We start from the raw sequence: 20,129 nt of genomic DNA on the forward strand, positions 1-20,129 counted from the left end.
TTCAACACACCAACAACATCCCTTAGACCTTGTGCTACGACGAAGAGGAAGATAAGAGGGCCTAAACGTTCATACAATTCAAGTTTGAGTTGTTGGAATGTTTAGGTGTTTCTTTGATTCTCTTTGTTTTGTACCATGAGGAACTTCCTCTTTCGACATCAGTTTTGCTTCAAGGGTTCTTTCTTCTTAATCCTATGTTCACTCATGTTATATATTTTTATGTCAAACCTTTTGTAAACATGAAGTGTAACTAATCTCTCTCTAGGGATTCGATGTAGCCTTGCAAGAGTGCCATGTAGTTAATTCAGAATTCTCATTTAATCTATCTATTTCTTGTTTCATTCTCCAATTTAATTGTGACTTAGTGTGTTGATTTTAGTGCTTGATCATCATTTGAATTAACCACAGGTTGTTTAGCCAAGATTAAAGCACACATCATGCATAATCTTGGTGGATATGTGAATGAATGAAGGGAATGTTTTGCAAACATCCTGCCGAGTGTTCCCTTTGGTTTTGTGAAAGTTTCTTATGCATTACATATTCTTGATTAGGAACCAAAGTTGCACATCACAATTAGGTTCATGATTAGGGACATTTGATCAAGTCCACACATCATATGGCTGATCATATCTAAGTGAAACAAACCCAAGAAATAAGTAGAGGGATGAGTATAATCTGACTTAACAAGCATGGACTTGGCTTAGCAATGGTGAAATCGAATCTCTAGCTACATCTCTATTTGTGCTATCTCATTTCATTAGTTGTTGATTCATTTATTTGTGTCTACTTCATTTTCTTGTGCTTTCAAGTTACAACAACAAATCTGCCTAAATTGATTAGTTTTATTTCTCTTATAGAGTTTTTGCAAAACAAGTAGTTGTTTAGGTCCAATTAGTCCCTGTGGATTCGACACCCTTATTTGTGCCATTATACTAAAAATATTCTAGCACGAAGAAGGAAAACTTCAACACCATTTCATCAATTTCATATTTACATTCTGTCTTAGTGTTTTAACGTTTAGTTTCGCATTCTTTGAGTCTAGTTTAGTGTTTTATATTGTTTTTACGTTTTTGAGTCAGTTTCCAAGTGATTAACAATCCCTCCTAATCCCCGGTCCAGAACGATCCCTACTTATACTTATACTACAATTGATAAAAAGAGGGTTTAATTTGTGTGCGTATAAATAACCGCATCACTACTCTCTATATGTTCCACACTAAGGCTAGAGTAAAGACAAGTCAAAACTCTCGTAACTCCACTCTTAAGAGTAAAAGTACCCCTAGGATTCTCAACAACCACATGAGGCTGGTCGGGTTGGGGAGAAGCGAATCTTTTAACCCATGATGGTAACTTGGGGCTAGAAGGGATCTTAGGAAGCCTAGAGGATGAAGCTTCAAGTTGGGAGATAATAGTCATTTTGGGTAGTAAGGTTGAAGGCTCAGCTTTTAGATGTAAGGCAAAGGTGAGAAAAACTTTCAAGTATATCCAATTTATAATCAACAAGAAAAGGTTCAGTCACGCACAAAAACCAACTGGAATTTCAAATGACAGATCAAGAAAAAAGCAACACGCAACAACAGCTTCACTACTCTTGAACACGCATAAGTAATTAGAGGCAATGATTGATAAAAAAACACACCCCAAGCACTTCGACAAGCCACACTTTGCAAGTTAAATTAATTTTAAAATTCTTTAAGACATTACGGAGGTAATAATTACCCTCAAGATTAACCCCCTGGCAAGGCATAAGTCACCGATTCAGATTCCCCATGCATAGCTCTAAGCACTTGATATTGCTTATCCACCCAAAAAATATTAGAACTTTGCCGCCATTAACAAGCTTCCTCCCAATGAAATCACATTCCCCTATACATATAGCCCAACCCAGGCATGCGTATGGAGAAATGGGGCAATTAGAGAGGGAGAGATTCGACTCAGCAACCCAACACCTCCAGAAGAAAAGAAAAAAAAATCTCACATCATCCCAAAGGTCACTGAACTAGACATAATCACCAAACGTCGATTCCATTTCGATCACCATAGACCAATCAAGTGAGTATTTCATTACACCATTTGCCCCCAAAGCGCGTTGAATCATTACCCCAACCCCTATTATCCAACTAATTAGCCATCCTAATAGCTGAGAAGGGGCCAAAATAAAGAAATTGGATACCCCCAAGAAGAACCCTAACCCTAGGTGGGCCCTCTTTCCTCTTTCGACTCTCATCCCATGTTCACTAAGCCTACCATGCACCACATGAAAGAACATAGAAAAGCACGCAACCTACCCCATTCTTTAATACAAATACATAGGTGGGTAGGAAAAAAAAAGAAGGAAGAATTGTTTAACGAAAGTGGATTTTGTGTAGATGTTTGAACAAATACATTTATGGAGTTTTGGGGTGAATTTTGTTGTATATAATCTTTTATAATTGTTTTAACAGTTGAATTTATTTTTGGGTTGTTAGATCTTCTTTTTACTATTAGATTTGCTTATATTCGATTTCACCTGTTAGATTTAATGCATTTATAAATTTAACTTTAAAGAAAAATTGAATCGGAACCATTGGTCAAACCAACCGTCCAACCACGTGGACGGTTTGATAAAAAAAAAAATCGTTTGTCTTTTTTCAAGTGACGGACAACGTGAGCAACTTGATCCGAGCACTGGGTCCTAGCGCTAGCCACTAACCTTAACTCATTCAAGAAGCTTTGAGCGAATTTAAATCTTAAATTATGAGTTTTGTGACATTTTCCTTTTTCTCGTTAAAATTTTTGTGACGGTTTTATTGCTGAAAGAGACAGGGAGTTCCCGAGTCCCAACGGTTGTTCTCAGAGCTTCTAAACACACACACGTCCGTTGCCCACTCGCACAAACTTCACAACTTCAAGCGTTTTAGAGAGAGAAAGTGAGGGAGAGGGTTTGAGTAATTGGCGAATTCTGGTTTAGGGTGCAGGAGCAGCAGCAGACATGGAGAGCAAAGTGGATGAAGTTTCTGTTGAGCTCTCAGCTCCTCCTGCTTGGAAGAAGAAGGTCTCTCTCCTCTCTCCCCACCCCCCCCCCCCCCCCCCCCCACGGGGCTCCTACTCACTCAAATTTTATTTTTAGCTGTATTCTTTTGTTGTAGTTCTGTTTTGCTTCGAATTTTAGGGTTCTTGCTCTGGTTCTGCTTAATTTGCTTCAATTTTTCACTTTAGTCAGAATTTGTTTTCAATTGCTAGGTTTTCAAAGTTAGGTTTTCACTTTTGCATTTGAATTTTTAATTCATGGAAGTAAAATTTGTGTGCCCAAATAAGGGGAGTAACATTAATTGTTCCTGTAAGATGAAGGAATGTTTGTGTTGGCAGTTTGTGGGGATTCTCTGTTAATACGTTGGAAAGCTTACACTTGTAGAAGTAAAAATTGAGCGTTTCCGTATTAAGGCTTTGTAACTCTGTAAGTTTAGTTCACTGATCTAAAAAACTTGGAGAAATAAATAATAGCTGAATATTATTAGCTGCAAATAGATCCTGGCAGTTTCCTTCACTGTTGCAACTTGCTAGAGGTGATCCAGAACTTCAGATTTGTTAGTTCTTCACATGACGAAGGAACGTTTTAGGGAAATTATCCAAAAACCACGTATCCTTGAAACTATACATTTTTCTTCAAATTTGAGACCCAACTGAAATTGCTGAACGCAAGAATCTTCTTCAAAATTTGCACCCCTGGTGATTCCATTTATGTCGATAGGTGCTGCGAAAGTTTCCAAAAGGAATTTTTTAACCGTTTTCTCCTTCAACGGGTTCCTTTTGTTATTTTTTTGGTAGATTTGATTCCACTAGGTCATAATCTGTCAATCTGTTAATTGTCCGCTGATAATGAATATACTCATGAGGTAATCTAATCACATCAAATCTTACACTTGGCTCACTTAAGTCATGAATGCCTTTCCACATGTCTGTTTTTTCCTTTTTCATTCTTGTCTATGAATCATGTACAATGATCATATATGGAAATAATTTGTAGCCTTCCTTTGTAGAAACCACTTCAAAACCTACAAACCTAATGTTGCACTGTCACACAGGTTATACAACTTTTAGGCTTGGGGGAATTCCAATTTTTTGTAAACTTTTCTGCACCCTGGGTTATTTAACAGCCAGGTCAGATAGAACGTGGTCAGATAGAATTTTGATGAGGAATCCCATTTTATTAGTGCACTAATTTGCTTTCTCAGTTGTATACTACACTACCTTCAGAAACGGTTTTGATGAGGACTCCCAGCTAGGAGCCCTAGCTAGCAGCTTTAGCTTAACCTAATATCTGCCTTGGGTTACAATTGCTTCCATTAAATTTGTATTATTTGACATTTGATGTATGCCTTTAGCTTGTGGACATGAAGTTTGTCTATCAATGTTCAGTGAACCACCAATAGTTGATGATTTGGGTCCTAAAGAAATAGATTGTGTACCCTTTGTGTATATCAAAACTTGATTTAAAATCAATATTCATATAGTATGTTTTAAAGGCAATATTCAGTAAGCATGGGAAAATGTTGAGCAGTTGGGAGTCAAGGTCTTTGAGTTAAGTGGGGACAATATCTGTGCATGGCAGCCTTAGTAGTGGATGCTTATGGAGCCCATGACACATCAATTGGTATCAGAGCCTAGTTCGGCTTTGGGGCACAAGTTCAAGGTGGAAGGCTTGTGGTCAGATTCTGTTACACGGTGGCAGCTCATTACTCTTGGAGGACCGGCGGAAAAAGGTGGAGCATGGCTTGGGAAATCCTAGTCTGCAAGGAGCTAGGTGGAGCAAGGGCTCCTAGCGGGCCTCAAAGAAAAGTCCTTGTGAAAGTAGGTAGAGTTGCCGGGACTGGTGCGGTGACCATACCATTCTTGGAAACGTGTGGGCTGTTGTAAAGGATGGCGTTACCTTGGCTTGCTCTCGCCAAGGTGGAGATTGTTGGTGTAAAAGATTGGCTCGATACAAGCCAAGATGGATGTGAAGAGAGTCCCACATCAGAGAAGTACAACGATAATCTAAGGTTTAAACATAGGTGTTCCACTTCTAATTGCACCGAGGTCTTTTGAGATAAAACTCCACACCTAAGGTCCATTGGGCTTGATACCACCTAGGGGATTGGGTCTGGGTGGTTAAGTGGAGACAATATCGGTGCATGGTAGCCTCAGTAGTGGATACTTATGGAGTCCGTGACACAACACTAAGGAAAAGGAACTGGGTAATATTAACATGGGGCAGAAGGTTTCCAGATCAGGAAATTCTGTTTTTCTTCTCTTTGGGTGGCCAACCATATATTTTCATTAAGATTTGAGATCTATAATAGGCAAACCTCTGTTACATTATAACCATCTGGCAAAGAGTATTTTCTGGTTGGAATTTGTGTTGGCTATATGCAATAGTGCTTACACCCAACACTGACCTTTTAAAATAGGAATATCATCTGGAATACCACTTATATTATTTAAGATAGTAGGAAATGTGTTCGGTTGAATTTTTTCTTTTGGGTTAGAAAACGGGCACAAAGCCCAAACAACCACAACACAAAATGAAAAACTTAACCCTAGAGCTAGAACAAACAGCTCTTGGCCAAGACACTCCAACTAAATCATCCAAAACAGAAACAGAAACTTCAGGAGGAGGATCTTTAAAGAAAGAACAACCCAGTGTTTTAAGTTGAATTTGAAATGAATAATGTTTTGATGTTCTGATATTTCCTATTCGTTTCTTTCCTCTATACATTTTCAATATTTACTTTACACTAGATAAAGTGTTGACTGTATAGGAAACAAATGTTTACACTGACAATGAGTAAATGCATTACACACATACATTTATATATATATATATATATATATATATATGTATGTATGTATATGTATGTTTATATATATATATGTGTGTGTGTGTGTGTGTGTGTGTGTGTGTGTTTGTATGTGTGTGTATGTATAAAATTGTTTGGGGAAGACAAAAATGAATGGTTTTCAGTTTATTAACATTGTTATCCTATACACTGCATGCTTTATCATCATTGTTCTAGTTCTTATGATCTCAGAAGTTCCCCCATACGTTTATCCTTGTCACACTTGAAAGTATAAAAAATACATGTGCACAGAAGAAAGGACTCGGTGAGCCGAGATCACTAACTAATACAAATCTAATACTAATGAAAATGCTAATATAATAGAAAAGAACTGTCTTTTCTGTATACTCAAACTAATCCAAACCTAAAATGGCTATGAAGTCTTAAAACATAGAGGAGAAAGATAAACATAACCTTTGAAATTGTTGGAAGTTTATCCTGGTAAAGTTTGCAGGCAACCTACTCAAAACAGCTTGTGAAAATTTAATGATATTCTGGTGACAATGACGATGTTCTGTGCATTCTGCAGAACTATTTGCCTAACTTTATCTCAAAGAGTGTGTTTCGGAATAAAGAGTGTGCGCTTCTCTGAATCCCCTAATATGGTCCGTGCAAATATTGTTGGTAATAACAAGAACAGTTAGTTGAATTAAGTCCATGTGGTTATTGTACATAATTCTCGGATCTGGTTTTCAACAATTTTCTCTTTGTTCTGCAGTTTTGTCCCAAGAAGGGAGGCACACCACGGAAAAATGAAATCATATTCATTTCTCCAACAGGAGAGGAGATTAATAATAAAAAACAATTGGAGCAATACCTAAAAGAACATCCTGGTAACCCTGCAATATCAGAGTTTGATTGGAGCACTGGTGAAACCCCTAGGAGATCAGCTAGGATCAGTGAAAAGGTCAAGATGGCTCCATCACCAGAGAGCGAGCCTCCGATAAAGAGAGGCCGAAAATCATCAGCTTCAAAGGACAAAGTGGAAGCTGCTGGAGAAGCTGATGCTACAAATGAAATTCAAATGAAAGATGCAGAAGTAGATGAGAAGGAAGATGGAGGAAAAACTGAGGAAGAAACTGACCAGACTAAACCAGAGGATGGTAACGATAAGACCCCGACTGATGCTAAGGAAACTCTAGGTGAGGAGACAAAGGAAGATGCAGTAGAGGAAAACCCCACAGAGGAAGCAGCTGAAAACAACAAAGAAGATGTACCACAAGCTGAGGGAGAACAAGCAAATGGAACTAATGACAAGAAACAGGATGACACAGCTACTGTGACTGTTGAAGCAAATGGGGCAGCAGAGAAAGATAATCTGTATGGAGCCGCACCTCCTATGGACGGAGAGATCAAAATGAAACACGATGCAGCAGAGAACGATGGGAAATGCAATGCTCAAGCTGAAGAAAAAATCAAGCCCAAGGACAGGGAGGTTGTTGAAAATGGTAAGGTTGAGCAAATGGCGCAAGCTGATGCCCCACAACAATTGAGCAGCTGAACATACTCTACCACCTTTCTGGTGAGCCGTTGAATGTTATGTACTACCATTTATCGCAGTTGGGATTCTGTTAGATCCATTGAACTTTGTTTTTCCCCCTTTGTTCCAATGACTCCAGGAGTTATGGTTGATTGTGATGTTAATGTTGTAATGTTAGACTTAACTGTATCTAGGGAACCAACCGGTCTGGTAGAATAGGTCGTACTTGTAGATTCTGCAACTATGGTTATGGAGTAGCTTAGATTGTAGAACGTAAGAGGTCCATATTGGACCGGTTGCTTTTGATTCGTCGTAGATGGTCACTTGGTACATTTTGTTTTTTAACTTGTTACTTTAGTAATGTGACTAAAAATTTTATTCATCTTGTGCTGCTTGTGTTCTGAAAATTGAAAATGTTCGGCCGCTGGAGCTTTTTGAGGAGTGCTGTTTTCAGCTGTTTCCATATTTACGGAATTTTGTTTTCGCAACTTTTGACATAAAGGGGATGGAAGATTGGGTACTAGATTTTGCAGTTTTGCTCTGCTCTGCAGTTTGTAGGGGTTAGGTGAGAGCCACATTCACCCTAAACTGGATATAGTACAAGTTTATGCAATCGCATAAGGAGGGCAGAGGTAGAAAAAAGGGAGTGTTAAACTTGTTATCCTTTAGTTTGGGTCTAACATTCCTGGTACAATGGAGATGGACATGCATAAAATGTGTAAGCCCATCTCCATTAGACGGAATAATGTTAGATCCAAAATTTAGGTTACAGTTCTTTTTCCTTGTTCGTTGCAATGGAATCTCAAAACATGGTGACGGTGACATTATAACAGTGTTGAGTTTAATACTCTTCTAGTAGCTGGCTTCCTGGGTGATCTAGCCTAATCTCCTTTCCTCATAGTAAAGATTATTCTCTCCCCCTTAGGTTTGAAAATTGTTGTACCAAAACAAAGCCTCAATTTGCAATTGCTTTTCCTATCTTTGTTTCACTTGACATCTCCAATTTGGGGAGGTGTCTTTCTTACTATTTTTTTCTTCATTCACACTCATACTTGTTTATGGCCTTAAATTTGAATAATTTATAAGAAAATCGAAGGAAAATATACACGGTGTGCAAAAGGAGAGAATAAATTTCATTTTCCCAAGAAAGGTACGATCATCCATCCCAAAGAAAGAGCCTTTAGAGGAGGACAGAAAAGCACTCCGATAGAAACAAGACGAGAAAGTGGAAAAGGTATACTTTGAATTTGAGATAGACAGTTTAAAACTCCAGAGAGAGAGAGAGAGAGAAGAGAGAGAGAATCTCTTGTTTGCCCTACCCCAAAAAACATTTGTCACCTTTGTATTAAAAGTAAAGTTAAGAATCTTGGTATTCTTGTTCACAAGAATCACAATCATGAATCGGGGAAGGCTAAGAATCTTGGATGTTATGGATGCCTGAAGCAAAAGTATTGCACCATCCAAAGGATCGCTTACGGCAGTTTCTCGGCTGGGGTTCCCCAACATTCCTTTTCTACAAATGGAATGCTCTTTCATTGTTAATTGATCACCGAGAATTCAATGGACCTCTCTTTCCTCTGCTTCCTCCTACTCTTCTCAACCGCTGCATTTGTCAATGGTAATTTCTTCGACACTTGATTTCTTTGAGTTTCGGAAACATGTTCCTCATGCTATATCAAACTCTTTTTATCATATGTGCTTCAACAATTAGTCTTTTACATGTTAATTTTGAAATTTATGTTCTTCAAATTATTTTTCCTTCCAACCTCTCTATTCATTCAGCTGGCTAATTAATTTTTCTGTCTTTGTATTTAGTCCATGCATCTTTTACTGGAACATATGGAGTAAACTATGGCAGGATCGCCGACAATATACCTTCGCCTCACAGCGTGGTGACGCTTCTTAAAGCAGCAAAGATAAAAAACGTCAGGATATATGACGCTGATCATGAAGTTCTCACCGCCTTCAAGGGATCAGGTATAGAAATAATTGTAGGACTGGGAAATGAGTTCCTCAAAGACATCAGTGTGAACGAGGATCGCGCCACAAATTGGATAAAAGAAAATGTGCAGCCATACATTCCGGGGACTCACATTTCAGGAATAGCAGTGGGGAATGAGATCTTGGGGGGAACTGATATAGAGCTCTCAGAGGTCTTATTGCCTGCCGTAAAGAACGTTTACAATGCGCTTAGCCGGCTTGATTTGGCTAACTCCATTCAGCTCTCGAGTCCACATTCGGAGGCTGTGTTTGCAAATTCCTACCCACCATCGGCCTGCATTTTCAAGGAAGATGTTGCTCAATTCATGAAGCCGCTTTTGGAATTTTTCTCACAGATCAAATCCCCATTTTATATAAATGCATATCCATTTCTGGCATATAAGAGTGACCCTGAGCATATTGACCTTAACTATGCTCTCTTCAAGAAAAATGCCGGGATTCGTGATACAAAAACCAACCTGCATTACGACAACATGTTTGATGCAATGGTTGATGCGTCGTATTTTGCTCTGGAGAAGGCTGGATTTGACAAGACAGAGGTCATAGTTTCCGAAACTGGTTGGGCGTCTCACGGGGATGAAAGCGAAGCAGGAGCCAACGCCAAAAATGCCCGGACTTACAACTACAACCTGCGGAAACGGCTGATGAAGAAGAAGGGAACGCCTCATAGGCCAAAGACGGTTGTGAGAGCTTACATTTTTGCTTTGTTCAACGAGAATTTGAAACCGGGGCCGACTTCCGAGAGGAATTTCGGATTGTTCAAAGCTGATGGGAGCATTTCATATGACATTGGCTTCACTGGACTTGTTGGACCTTCTGCAGCATCCTCATCTCTTCTTAACTACAAGGTATGAGTTTCAAAACTACTCATTAATTCAAGTGTTATTTTTTATTTTATTTTGTTTCTCATTTATCTTAACTTTGGTTTATATTTTCAGGTTTTCACAAGTTGTGCAGCTCTTCTGCTACTATTGTTAGCATCATAATGTCTATGAGGATGTACAGTTGAAGTGTTTAGGGTTCTTCGATTAACACATTGTTGCAACATGATCTCGATGTATAGACAATTCGATTATTTTTACGTTATGATTCCATTGTCAAGTTAGAAACCAGCCAATATTGCTGACGGTTTTCTAATAATATTCTAGCAGTTTACAATTCCTTGTCTCTTTTTCTTTTATTGTATTTTATTTTCTTACCTAAAATAACGATATTGATTCGAAATTTCAAAAAAACTGGACTGCATTGGTACATGGCATTATGACTTGGTAAATCCATATCTCGCGATGACCAACACTACCAGAAATTACTATTTTCCGACAAAACATATTTCGTCAAGTAACTTTACTTGATGGAGTAAAACATTTTATTAGGCAAAATTGGTCAACGTTTTGGTTTTTTAGAGACTTTAATTGACAAAAATATTCAACGAGCAGAGTGAACTTCGTCAGGCAAAGATGTCGCACCAAGAAAAAAAATTTGGCGCAAAATTGGTCAATGTTAGAATAAAGCTAATTGGAATAGAGTTACCTCAGAAGTCAAGTTCTGTACTCAATAGCTCCGAGCGAGCTGTATCAGACGGAACAGCGGTGCCACCATTACCTTGTTCTGGGAAAACGAAGTCCGAAGCAATTCCACCGGATGACCATGCTTGTTCCATAAGACAAGAGACTTGATCTGGATAAAGACACAATCAAATTCCTCATAAATCTTAGAGTTCCTACAATCTAGGAATTGGTGTGCACCACAAGTAGATACACTCCTAAGAGGATGCAATATCTAGTCATATATATCCTCTAGGATTCTTTTGGTTTAGTACAAGGATTCTATCCTCAAAAGGTCTTTCTCTCAGTCAATATAAATACGCTCATCTAAATTCGTCTTTTGTAACGCATTCTTAACACACTTATTCTCTTGCCCACTATTTGAGTTTAAAATTGTTTACTAACTTGACAGTCGGAGAGCCTTTGACTGGCGCACCCACTTCTGTCTTGAGCTTACTCACAGATGTTTCTTGTTTTGTAGAATATGTTAATCTGTGCCTCTACCATCCACAGCTGTGTGCAGATTTGGTTCCAACCGTTGGTGCTTTCTTTGAGGGCTAAACTCCTATTCCTCTCGGCCCGTATTAATCTACCATCATGAAAACAGTTCCCAAGCGATCACGCCGCGACGACACTATCGGCACCCTCAACAAAGCGGCTTCCTTCATGAATGAATTATGAGAGAGCATGTTGAAAATACGTGCGTCAATAAAAAAATCTACAAAAAAGCTTGGTGGCCAAAGAATGAGCAAGGCTGGGGAAACTCGAAAAACGTATGAAGGATTTTGAAAACACCATATTTCACCTAGAAAGGGTAATCTAGAGAATGAATGTTCTTGGCAACGTCAAGACGTGGATAGCTACTCTCTAAGCCCTTAACGGAACATAGTGCAGACTCTAGGAACGATAAAACTAATGGTTCCGGCAAAACCGCACAGCCAAACAGTGACATTCCATGTTATGGATCAACCAGCACCTTACAACACCATCCTTGGACAATACTGTTCACATTATATGGATGCCTCCCTTGTGAACTGCCGACAGAAAACGGAGCCCTCGCTGAAAGACAAATCCCTTCCCATGATATGTAGGGAGTCCTTTACGGACCCAATCGCAACTCTGTTGTCTGCATGAAGGAAATTCACGGAGAACTCATCTCCTAACACCCCATCATAGGTTTATTGCCAAAAGTGATCTCTGGTGTAAATTCTTACAGTATATCATCTTTTCCTTAAAGCTACATCAGTGATTTGATTCCCTTTTCCGGAGATATGTAGGCTATCATTTGTGTATTCAATCACACCCTCCTGTCAAACAATCCCATTCCCTTTATCAATAAAGAAGTTCTGGAATCTATCTGTCTTATTTAGTTACGTTCAATGTTTTGTCAATCTATCTGTCTTCGGAAACTTCGCACAGTTGCAAATTTGACAAAATTCAAAAATAAACACGCCCATAATGTTTCTTTTTGCTTTTTGAACATCTTATTTGAAATAATCTTTTTGACTCATTTGACCGACTGGACTCACAATAACGGAAATGCGATAAAGTCAAGGAACGAAAGTGAAAATTTGAGTAAATTACCAAAACAAATGTGTAGGTAGTTGAATCCCGGATGAAATTAAGCATATTTTTTGTTTATTCTTTTTTTGAAATAAAAATTAATCAAACTTTATTATATTAAGTGGAAATTAGAATTCGGTGCAACTTTTCTACATCTTCTGGACAAAATAGCTGTGCCTTTTTAAGATTTGATGAAAGTTCTTGTACCAATAGACACCTTAGCATCATTTTCTGTTAATTTAAATTACATGTCATTGTTGTATTTTTTGAAAATAAAATGTTAATTATTAATTTCTGAATTTATACTTTACTTGTTTGATGTGTTTTTTTCATCATTTAGTGGGGATATTAGTTATTAACTTTGTTATCTGTTTTTCTAAATATGTTTTCTTAATGAAAAAAAAAAACAAATATTTGTCCTGCAAAAATTAAATACTATCTCTTTTTCCTAACAGTTAGTTTTTAGTACCTTTATTTTTATTTTTATTTTATTTTTACTTTTTTTATTTTTTCTCAAATTGTAACATTCTACATCGTCCAGAAGAGTAGAACCTGTAAGCTTTATATGTATATTCCTATCTCTACCTAGCATGAGGCCTTTTGTGAGCTCATTGGCTTCAGGTTCCATTGGAACTCTGAAGTTAAGCGAGTTCGCGCGAGAGCAATCCCAGGATGGGTGACCCACTAGGAAGTTCTCGTGTAAGTTCCCAGAAACAAAACCGTGAGGGTGTGGTAGGGGCCCAAAGCGGATAATATCGTGCTACGGTGAAGTCGAGCCCCGGGATTTGGTGGGGGCTCGGGCCTGGATGTGACACAAATGGTTGGTGATCCAACATAAAATGTAATGTATGATTTTTTCACATTTTTTTGTCAACCTATTTTTCTTTGGTTTTTTATTTTTTATTTATTTTTTACTTGTAGTTGTTGAAAAATTATTATTAGGTACAACACATTATGCATATATTACAATTGGGTACGTTTAAATTTGTAAAAATCGTTGATTGGTACGTTTATTTGCGATTTTAGTACGTTTGATTTGGTACAGATTGTTAATATTGGTATGTTTATTGTCATTAGTCCTATTTTTTTTCTTTATATATATATATATATTATATTGGTACTGTGACAGCCCGTCCTGAAATATTTATATCGATGGTGTGAAATTACTAAAGTACCCTTGAACATTTGTGGTGTCGTGTGGCTTTACTTTGGATGTGGACCATTTATGTTAAGTCCCTAATATTTTGGAACCAATTAGGAACTTAGACTTAGGTTTTATTTTTATTTGTTTTTGGTTGGTGACTCAGCTGGACATCACACACACACAAACCTTTTCCTGTTGACCCTCTCTCTCGGATTTTCTTCCATTTCCGTAGAACTGTACGGACAAACCTCAAACCAACCCTTCCAGTCGCAGATCGAGATCGTTGCTGGTGTTTTTGGACTCCTTGCAAGCTCAGGAGTCAATCCATACCTTTGGTTGGACGTGAAACCTTCGAAAACCCTAGTTTCTCGCAAGCTCCGATTTGGGTATTGTTCATGCAATCGTGATCGTGAAGTTTTTAGAAGTTTTTAAGCTTCTAAGGAGCTTTAGAACATCTTCACGAAGCTCGGAGAAGAAAAACAAAGTGTTTTGGACGTCAGGAAGTCCTGGTTCGCAGAGTTGCAGAGGTGGCCAAAGTTTCGAAGTTTTTCCGGCGAATTTTAATGAGATTTAGGTCCTGAAAGTGGTAAGGCTTTGTTCCTCGCATCATAAGCTTCATTTTGGTTCAGATTTCATGAATTTTAGTGAAGAAACGATCTAGTTATAATGTTTAGAAGTTTTTCTCAGTTTCCGGCGACGACGACGGTCACCGGCGAACCGAGGTTGAAGACGATGGAATATTCTGTCAAGTTTGACAGAATATTCTAGCAGCGTCAGGTTACTTTTAACAAAATATGCTACTTTTTAATGGAATATTCCTAACGGCGTTAACGGTTACCGTTAGGCGTACCAGGCATGTGGCCGTGTGTGGAGGCGCATGGGACGTCCAAAAATTATTTTAAAAATATGGGGATGTTCATGGTGTTGAGTAGATCATGTTGGTATATTCAATCGCCCCATTTGAACATTGTATGAGAAGTTATTACGTAGTTTCGTTTATGTGCTTTAAATTAACGTTTATATAGTTGTTTCGCATATAGGTGAGACCTATCCTTAGGATGAGCTCAGTCAATCGAGGCTTGGGGGCTACGACCCTTCCACATACCAGTGAGTAGGCTTTTGGTTTTCCGTATATACCTATATACTTGAGATTTTTCCTAGAAAATCGATTTAAATGAAATTATGTTTGAAATGCCATGCTTAGTGATTTCTGCTTAGACTATGAATTTGTATGATATGTGCATATTGTGATTTGACGCGATGGACGCTCAGGTAAGTACCAGGTGAGTTGTAGATTGTTTATGTGAATTGATGATTATGTGAGATGTGTTGAGAGCTCATAAACCTGCACCCCGGTGTTAGTCCTCCCGCCCAGAGTTAGGGCATAGTCCTTCACTTGATGTTCACCTCTCGCACTATACGCTCATCTTGGATCCAAGTTAGGTGCACAATCTTGTTGTACAGACCACTATAGGTGGTTCCGACTCGTAGGTGACCTGCGATTATTCACACAGTCTTCACGTGATCGTAGCACTTGAGTGTATTTATTTACACCCAGTCCTGTCGTACAGACCACTTTAGGTGGTTCCGACTCGTGTGCAGGTATATTTGTTGAGATGTGGATTTAAGCCATATAGGTCACGTTAGGTGATTCCGGCTAGATGGATGAGCTCTAGATTTAGCCGTACAGGTCACGTTAGGTGACTCCGGATGACATATCATTTGCATTGATTTATATCACATGGCTTACATGTTTTATGTTGAGATATTTGACATGGCATATATGTAGATTTTGCTAATTTGAGAATGGTTTCGATATATGTATGTATTCTATTTTCTGAGAAATTATACAGGTTTTACGGTGAGGGGTTAGAACTTTTGAGAAATGAAATGATTTTGAAAAACTTTGTTTTTGCCCACTTACACTTTCTGTTTTGCGCCCCTCCAGGTTCTAGTTAGGAGTGCATTTTGGTGGCTTGCAAGGAATCCACGGCAGCTCTGACAGATTATCACTATTGTATGGTCACCCTTGGGTGTTGTATAATTAGTTTTCGTCCTGCTGGACTGCACTTAGGCTACTTATACTCTGATTGTGAATTCATACTTATTTCGTCTTGCATTTGTTCTTATTTAGTGCTTGATAAGAGCATATTTAGGCGACTTAGCTAGCTTATTTTTGTGCATTTGTGCTATTATTTCTTAGTTAATGTCGTATTTCAACTTATTTTCGTGTGTTTGCAGGTCCTAAGGGTTAAAGTACTAGGAAAGTGCATTTGGTGCATTTTGGAGCAATTTTAGACACTATGTGGATAGCTTGCATATGGGCCAACATGGATGGACAAATTTGGAGTTCAAGAGGCTAGAAATATGATGAGAAGAGGAAGGAACTAAGCTCAAGACAAAGTGGATAAGGAAGTAGCTCAAAAGAGGAAACCCTATCCAAAACCTTATCTAAAACCTTATCCAACATTATCCAAAACATTATCCAAACCTTATCTCATCTTATCCTATCCTAACCTTATCATATCTTAATCCTAGTTGCAAGGGGACCTAAATAGATATTTCTAGAACCTGTTTCTAGAAGCATTCTCTTCTAGAAGCCCCAAATCAGCCACAAAGCTCATTCTTTCTAGAAACCCTACAAAGGTGGCGCCTAATCCCTTCTAGAAGGCCTTGCCTTGCTTTGCAAGCCATTCCACCCTTTCCTCCATGTGTGCCGCACCTTTCTAGGCCCTATCCCTTTTAGATTCTAATTTCTAGGGTCTCATTCCTTATGGATTTGGGTTACATAAATCCTTGTATGAAACTAAGTAGGCCAAACCCCCTTCTAGGTGGATTTGATCACTTATTGCCGAACCCTAGGGCCCTAATCCACTAAATCTGTTAAGTGTAACCCTAATCTAAGTAACCCTAGGACTATATAAACATAAAATCAGCCACAAATTCGCACCACCCCTTACGCTATACAGAAAACACCTTGCCGCAACACCCTAGCCTCCATTCTCATCCTTCATCCACTCCATACACCTCCATACACAACCTGCAGCACCCTACCACCATAATCAGCCATTATTCATCATTCTAAACAAGAACACACCATTCAAAACCCCCAAATCCACCACCCACAACTTGTGCCATAGCAAGGAAGAGGAAGGGAAGCCTAGCCGTGCATCAAATTCATCCTGGAATTGCTGAAACGTTTAGGTGTAATCTTTCTTGTGTTTTCAATGTTTAATTTCAAGAATCTTTGCTTTGTGAGTATGAGGAACTAATCCCCTTTTGGCCAGGGGGAATTTCGAAACCATGGCTATATTTGCATTATGATTTGATTACTTTCAGTTGTGATTTCATGAATTGTCAATTCAATTTACTTATCTATTTGAATTAAAACTTGTTTATGTATATGAATTGAGAGTGCACGCTTAATTTGCATGCATAAATCTGATGCTAGGATATAAGGAAACTTCACCTAATCGTTGGGAACTTATATTCATAAGTAGTAAAGATTGTTGGTCACAATCATGTTAAGTAAATTCTTGGCATAAGTATCATGCGCTTTCATAGTTATGAATGCCTCGTCAACACTTATGATTTCCATAGAATCTAATGATCTTTGATTGTTTTTCTATTATGCGCTTTCATATAGAGAACTTTTGAGGAATAATTTGATTGCAATGCGCTATTTCCATTCAATTCAATGACCTAAGGGAAATCTGAGAGTTAATTTAAGCGTACCTAATTAACTTGGGGTGTTGAGGTTCTTGATTCATTGAATAAGCAACTGGAGATTGTTTTGTATGCAAGTATGCCATGTGTGGAGAAAAACCTCCTAGCTAGCCCATCATCCACTTAATTCAATCAATTTCGTCCAAATCTGCCGAGTTCAATTTATTGTTTTGTTTTCGTCCAAAACCAAATCCCCATTTGTTTTAGAGTGTCTAAATAGTTAAAATATGTTTTAGATTGTGTTTTGAGTGTTTTGAGTCAAGTTAGAACTAATTTTCGTCCAATTTGGTGTTTAGAGTCAAATCTGCCCAGTTTGTGTTTTTTAGGCAGTTTTGAGTGTTTTCAGCTCATTGTGAGTCTTGTGAACTTGTTTTGCATATTTTGAGTTGAGTTAAGTGTTTAGAAGCTTTGTTTTATTTATTTGAGTCAGTTTAAAGTGTTTAGCAATCCCTCCTAATCCCCAGTTTAAGAACGATCCCTACTTATTTATATGTTACAATTGTCAAAAGAGGGTTAATTTGTGTGTTAAGTTAATTTTTGCATCAGTGCTCTAGTTAGTTTGGTTTTTATTTATTAGCATTTCTTATATTAATATTGCTTCCACACTGTGCACATGGCTACGTCACCTTCACGTGACGGCCAGTACGTCCTGATTTTGGTCGGGGTGTGTCAGGTACATTTGATTTCGTGGGTTTTAAAAATCGATTAAATTGTTTTAGAAAAAAAATTATAGTAAATCTTAGATAATCATTGCTAAATTGTAGGAAGTATTGCAAAAATAAATTGTACTTAACTACGTTTCTTTTACAATTATCTCTAAAGGAGGAGAGGGTAATCAAAATGCTAATAGATGTGCATATAAAACTGAGCCTCCTATATCAAAACATCCCTTACTTAAATCATCGCCATGGTTAATAGATGTGCATATAAATACATTCATATAGGCAATTAAAACGCTTTGAGTAGTATTTATTTTGAAGCACAAGTTATAGTTTTAACTCTCATGAATTAAGAATTCAATACCTAATTATAACTAATTCATTGTACGATATAGTTCAAGCCTCCACTTTCCAAATATCATTGTTTAAAAAATCATAGGAATTATTATTGGCACTCCAAAATTCTCATTCTACACTCCAAACTTTCTATATTTAGAAAGAAAAGTACACTTATGAGGAGTGTAGAATGAGATTTTTGGAGTGCCAATATCACTTCCCAAAAATCATTTATACAGATCTTGTCCCTTTAGGAACATGTAAAGATGTTTATTTTGCACACAATTGCTAATCTTCTTCGTAGCTTGGTGGACTTGGTTGCGGGTTCGAAGGTAGATATCCATTGAGATGGCGAGTTTGATGATAATGTGTCCGTATGTATGTATAGCTTTACCCTATAATATCCTCAAAATGAGGTATTTTAAAATATCTCTGTTCTTTATGTTGTTTTCTCCCCTCTGTTTTATTTTATTTATTTTTTTTAGCTTTATTGAAAGGTAAACTTGACATTCATGTCGTGTTTTTCATATTCGTGTCGTACCCAACATCTTAACGGATTGTGTAACACCCGTTAAAATAAACGGACAATATGACTAGACCCGAGCACGACCCATTAATATTAACTGATAACATTACCCAATCCATTACCGTTAAAGAAAATATATATCAAACCAATAAATAATCAAATGAAAAATATAATACTAAATTAGTACATACATACCACATTTTCACACAAATATTACTTCAAAATATAAAAACTGTTGTAGGCATAATTTACTGAATGATTATGGAGGCCATAGAGAGAGAAAGGTGCGGCAATAGAAGAGAGAAGAAAAGAGATGTGTAATTGTGGGTGTGCGTTATTCCACCCCATTGTAACATCCCACATCGCCCAGGGGAGTGGATCTTCTATGCCTTATATGTGTATTCCCATCTCTACCTAGTGCGAGGCCTTTTGGGAGCTCATTGGCTTCGGAGTTCATTGGAACTCCGAAATTAAGCGAGTTTGCGTGAAAGCAATCCTAGGATGGGTGACCCACTGGGAAGTTCTCGTGTGAGTTCCTAGAAACAAAACCGTGAGGGCGTGGTTGGGGCCCAAAGCCGACAATATCGTGCTACGGTGGAGTCGAGCCCGGGTTATGGTGGGGGCCCGGGGCGGGATGTGATAATTTATTATCAGAGCCTAACCTTGGCCCCGTGTGTGCCGATGAGGACGTCGAGCCTCTAAGGGGGGTGGATTGTAACAACCCGAGCTTGACTCTATCGTAGCACGATATTATCCGCTTTGGGCCCCAACCACGCCCTCATGGTTTTGTTTCTGGGAACTCACATGAGAACTTCCCAATGGGTCACCCATCCTTGGATTACTTTCGCGCGAACTTGCTTAACTTCGGAGTTCCGATGAACTTTGAAGTCAGTGAGCTCCCAAAAGGCCTCGTACTAGGTAGAGATGGGAATATACATATAAGGCATAGAGGATCCACTCCCCTAACATCCCACAGCACCCAGGGGAGTGGATCCTTTATGCCTTATATGTATATTCCCATCTCTACATAGCACGAGGCCTTTTGGGAGCTCACTGGCTTCATAGTTCATCGAAACTCTGAAGTTAAGCAAGTTCGCGCGAGAGCAATCCTAGGATGGGTGTCCCACTAGGAAGTTTTCGTGTGAGTTCCCAGAAACAAAACCGTGAGGGCGTGGTTGGGGCCCAAAGCGGACAATATCGTGCTACGGTGGAGTTGAGCCCAGGTTGTGGTTGGGGCCCGGGCTGGGATATGGCACCATTATGCCTTTATTTATAGTAGTAGGGAAGGTTAA

The 20,129-nt window shown here is 38.4% G+C and overlaps 2 protein-coding genes across 2 annotated transcripts; both read left to right on the forward strand.

Moving 5' to 3' along the window:
- The first annotated feature begins 2,736 nt into the window (after nucleotides 1–2,736).
- LOC137739633 (uncharacterized) lies at nucleotides 2,737–7,720 on the forward strand. The gene is made up of 2 exons (XM_068479274.2): nucleotides 2,737–3,034; nucleotides 6,577–7,720. The coding sequence occupies exons 1-2, from the start codon at nucleotides 2,972–2,974 to the stop codon at nucleotides 7,357–7,359; spliced, it is 846 nt and encodes a 281-aa protein (XP_068335375.2). The 5' UTR covers nucleotides 2,737–2,971; the 3' UTR covers nucleotides 7,360–7,720.
- A 785-nt stretch (nucleotides 7,721–8,505) lies between these two features.
- Nucleotides 8,506–10,497, forward strand: LOC137738721 (glucan endo-1,3-beta-glucosidase 14-like). Its single transcript, XM_088700319.1, has 3 exons — nucleotides 8,506–8,956; nucleotides 9,154–10,187; nucleotides 10,278–10,497. The coding sequence occupies exons 1-3, from the start codon at nucleotides 8,899–8,901 to the stop codon at nucleotides 10,323–10,325; spliced, it is 1,140 nt and encodes a 379-aa protein (XP_088556445.1). The 5' UTR covers nucleotides 8,506–8,898; the 3' UTR covers nucleotides 10,326–10,497.
- Nucleotides 10,498–20,129: the final 9,632 nt, after the last annotated feature.

This window comes from Pyrus communis, chromosome 9, assembly GCF_041283825.1.
Source record: "Pyrus communis isolate YQ-2024b chromosome 9, ASM4128382v1, whole genome shotgun sequence".
Classification (NCBI taxonomy): domain Eukaryota; kingdom Viridiplantae; phylum Streptophyta; class Magnoliopsida; order Rosales; family Rosaceae; genus Pyrus; species Pyrus communis.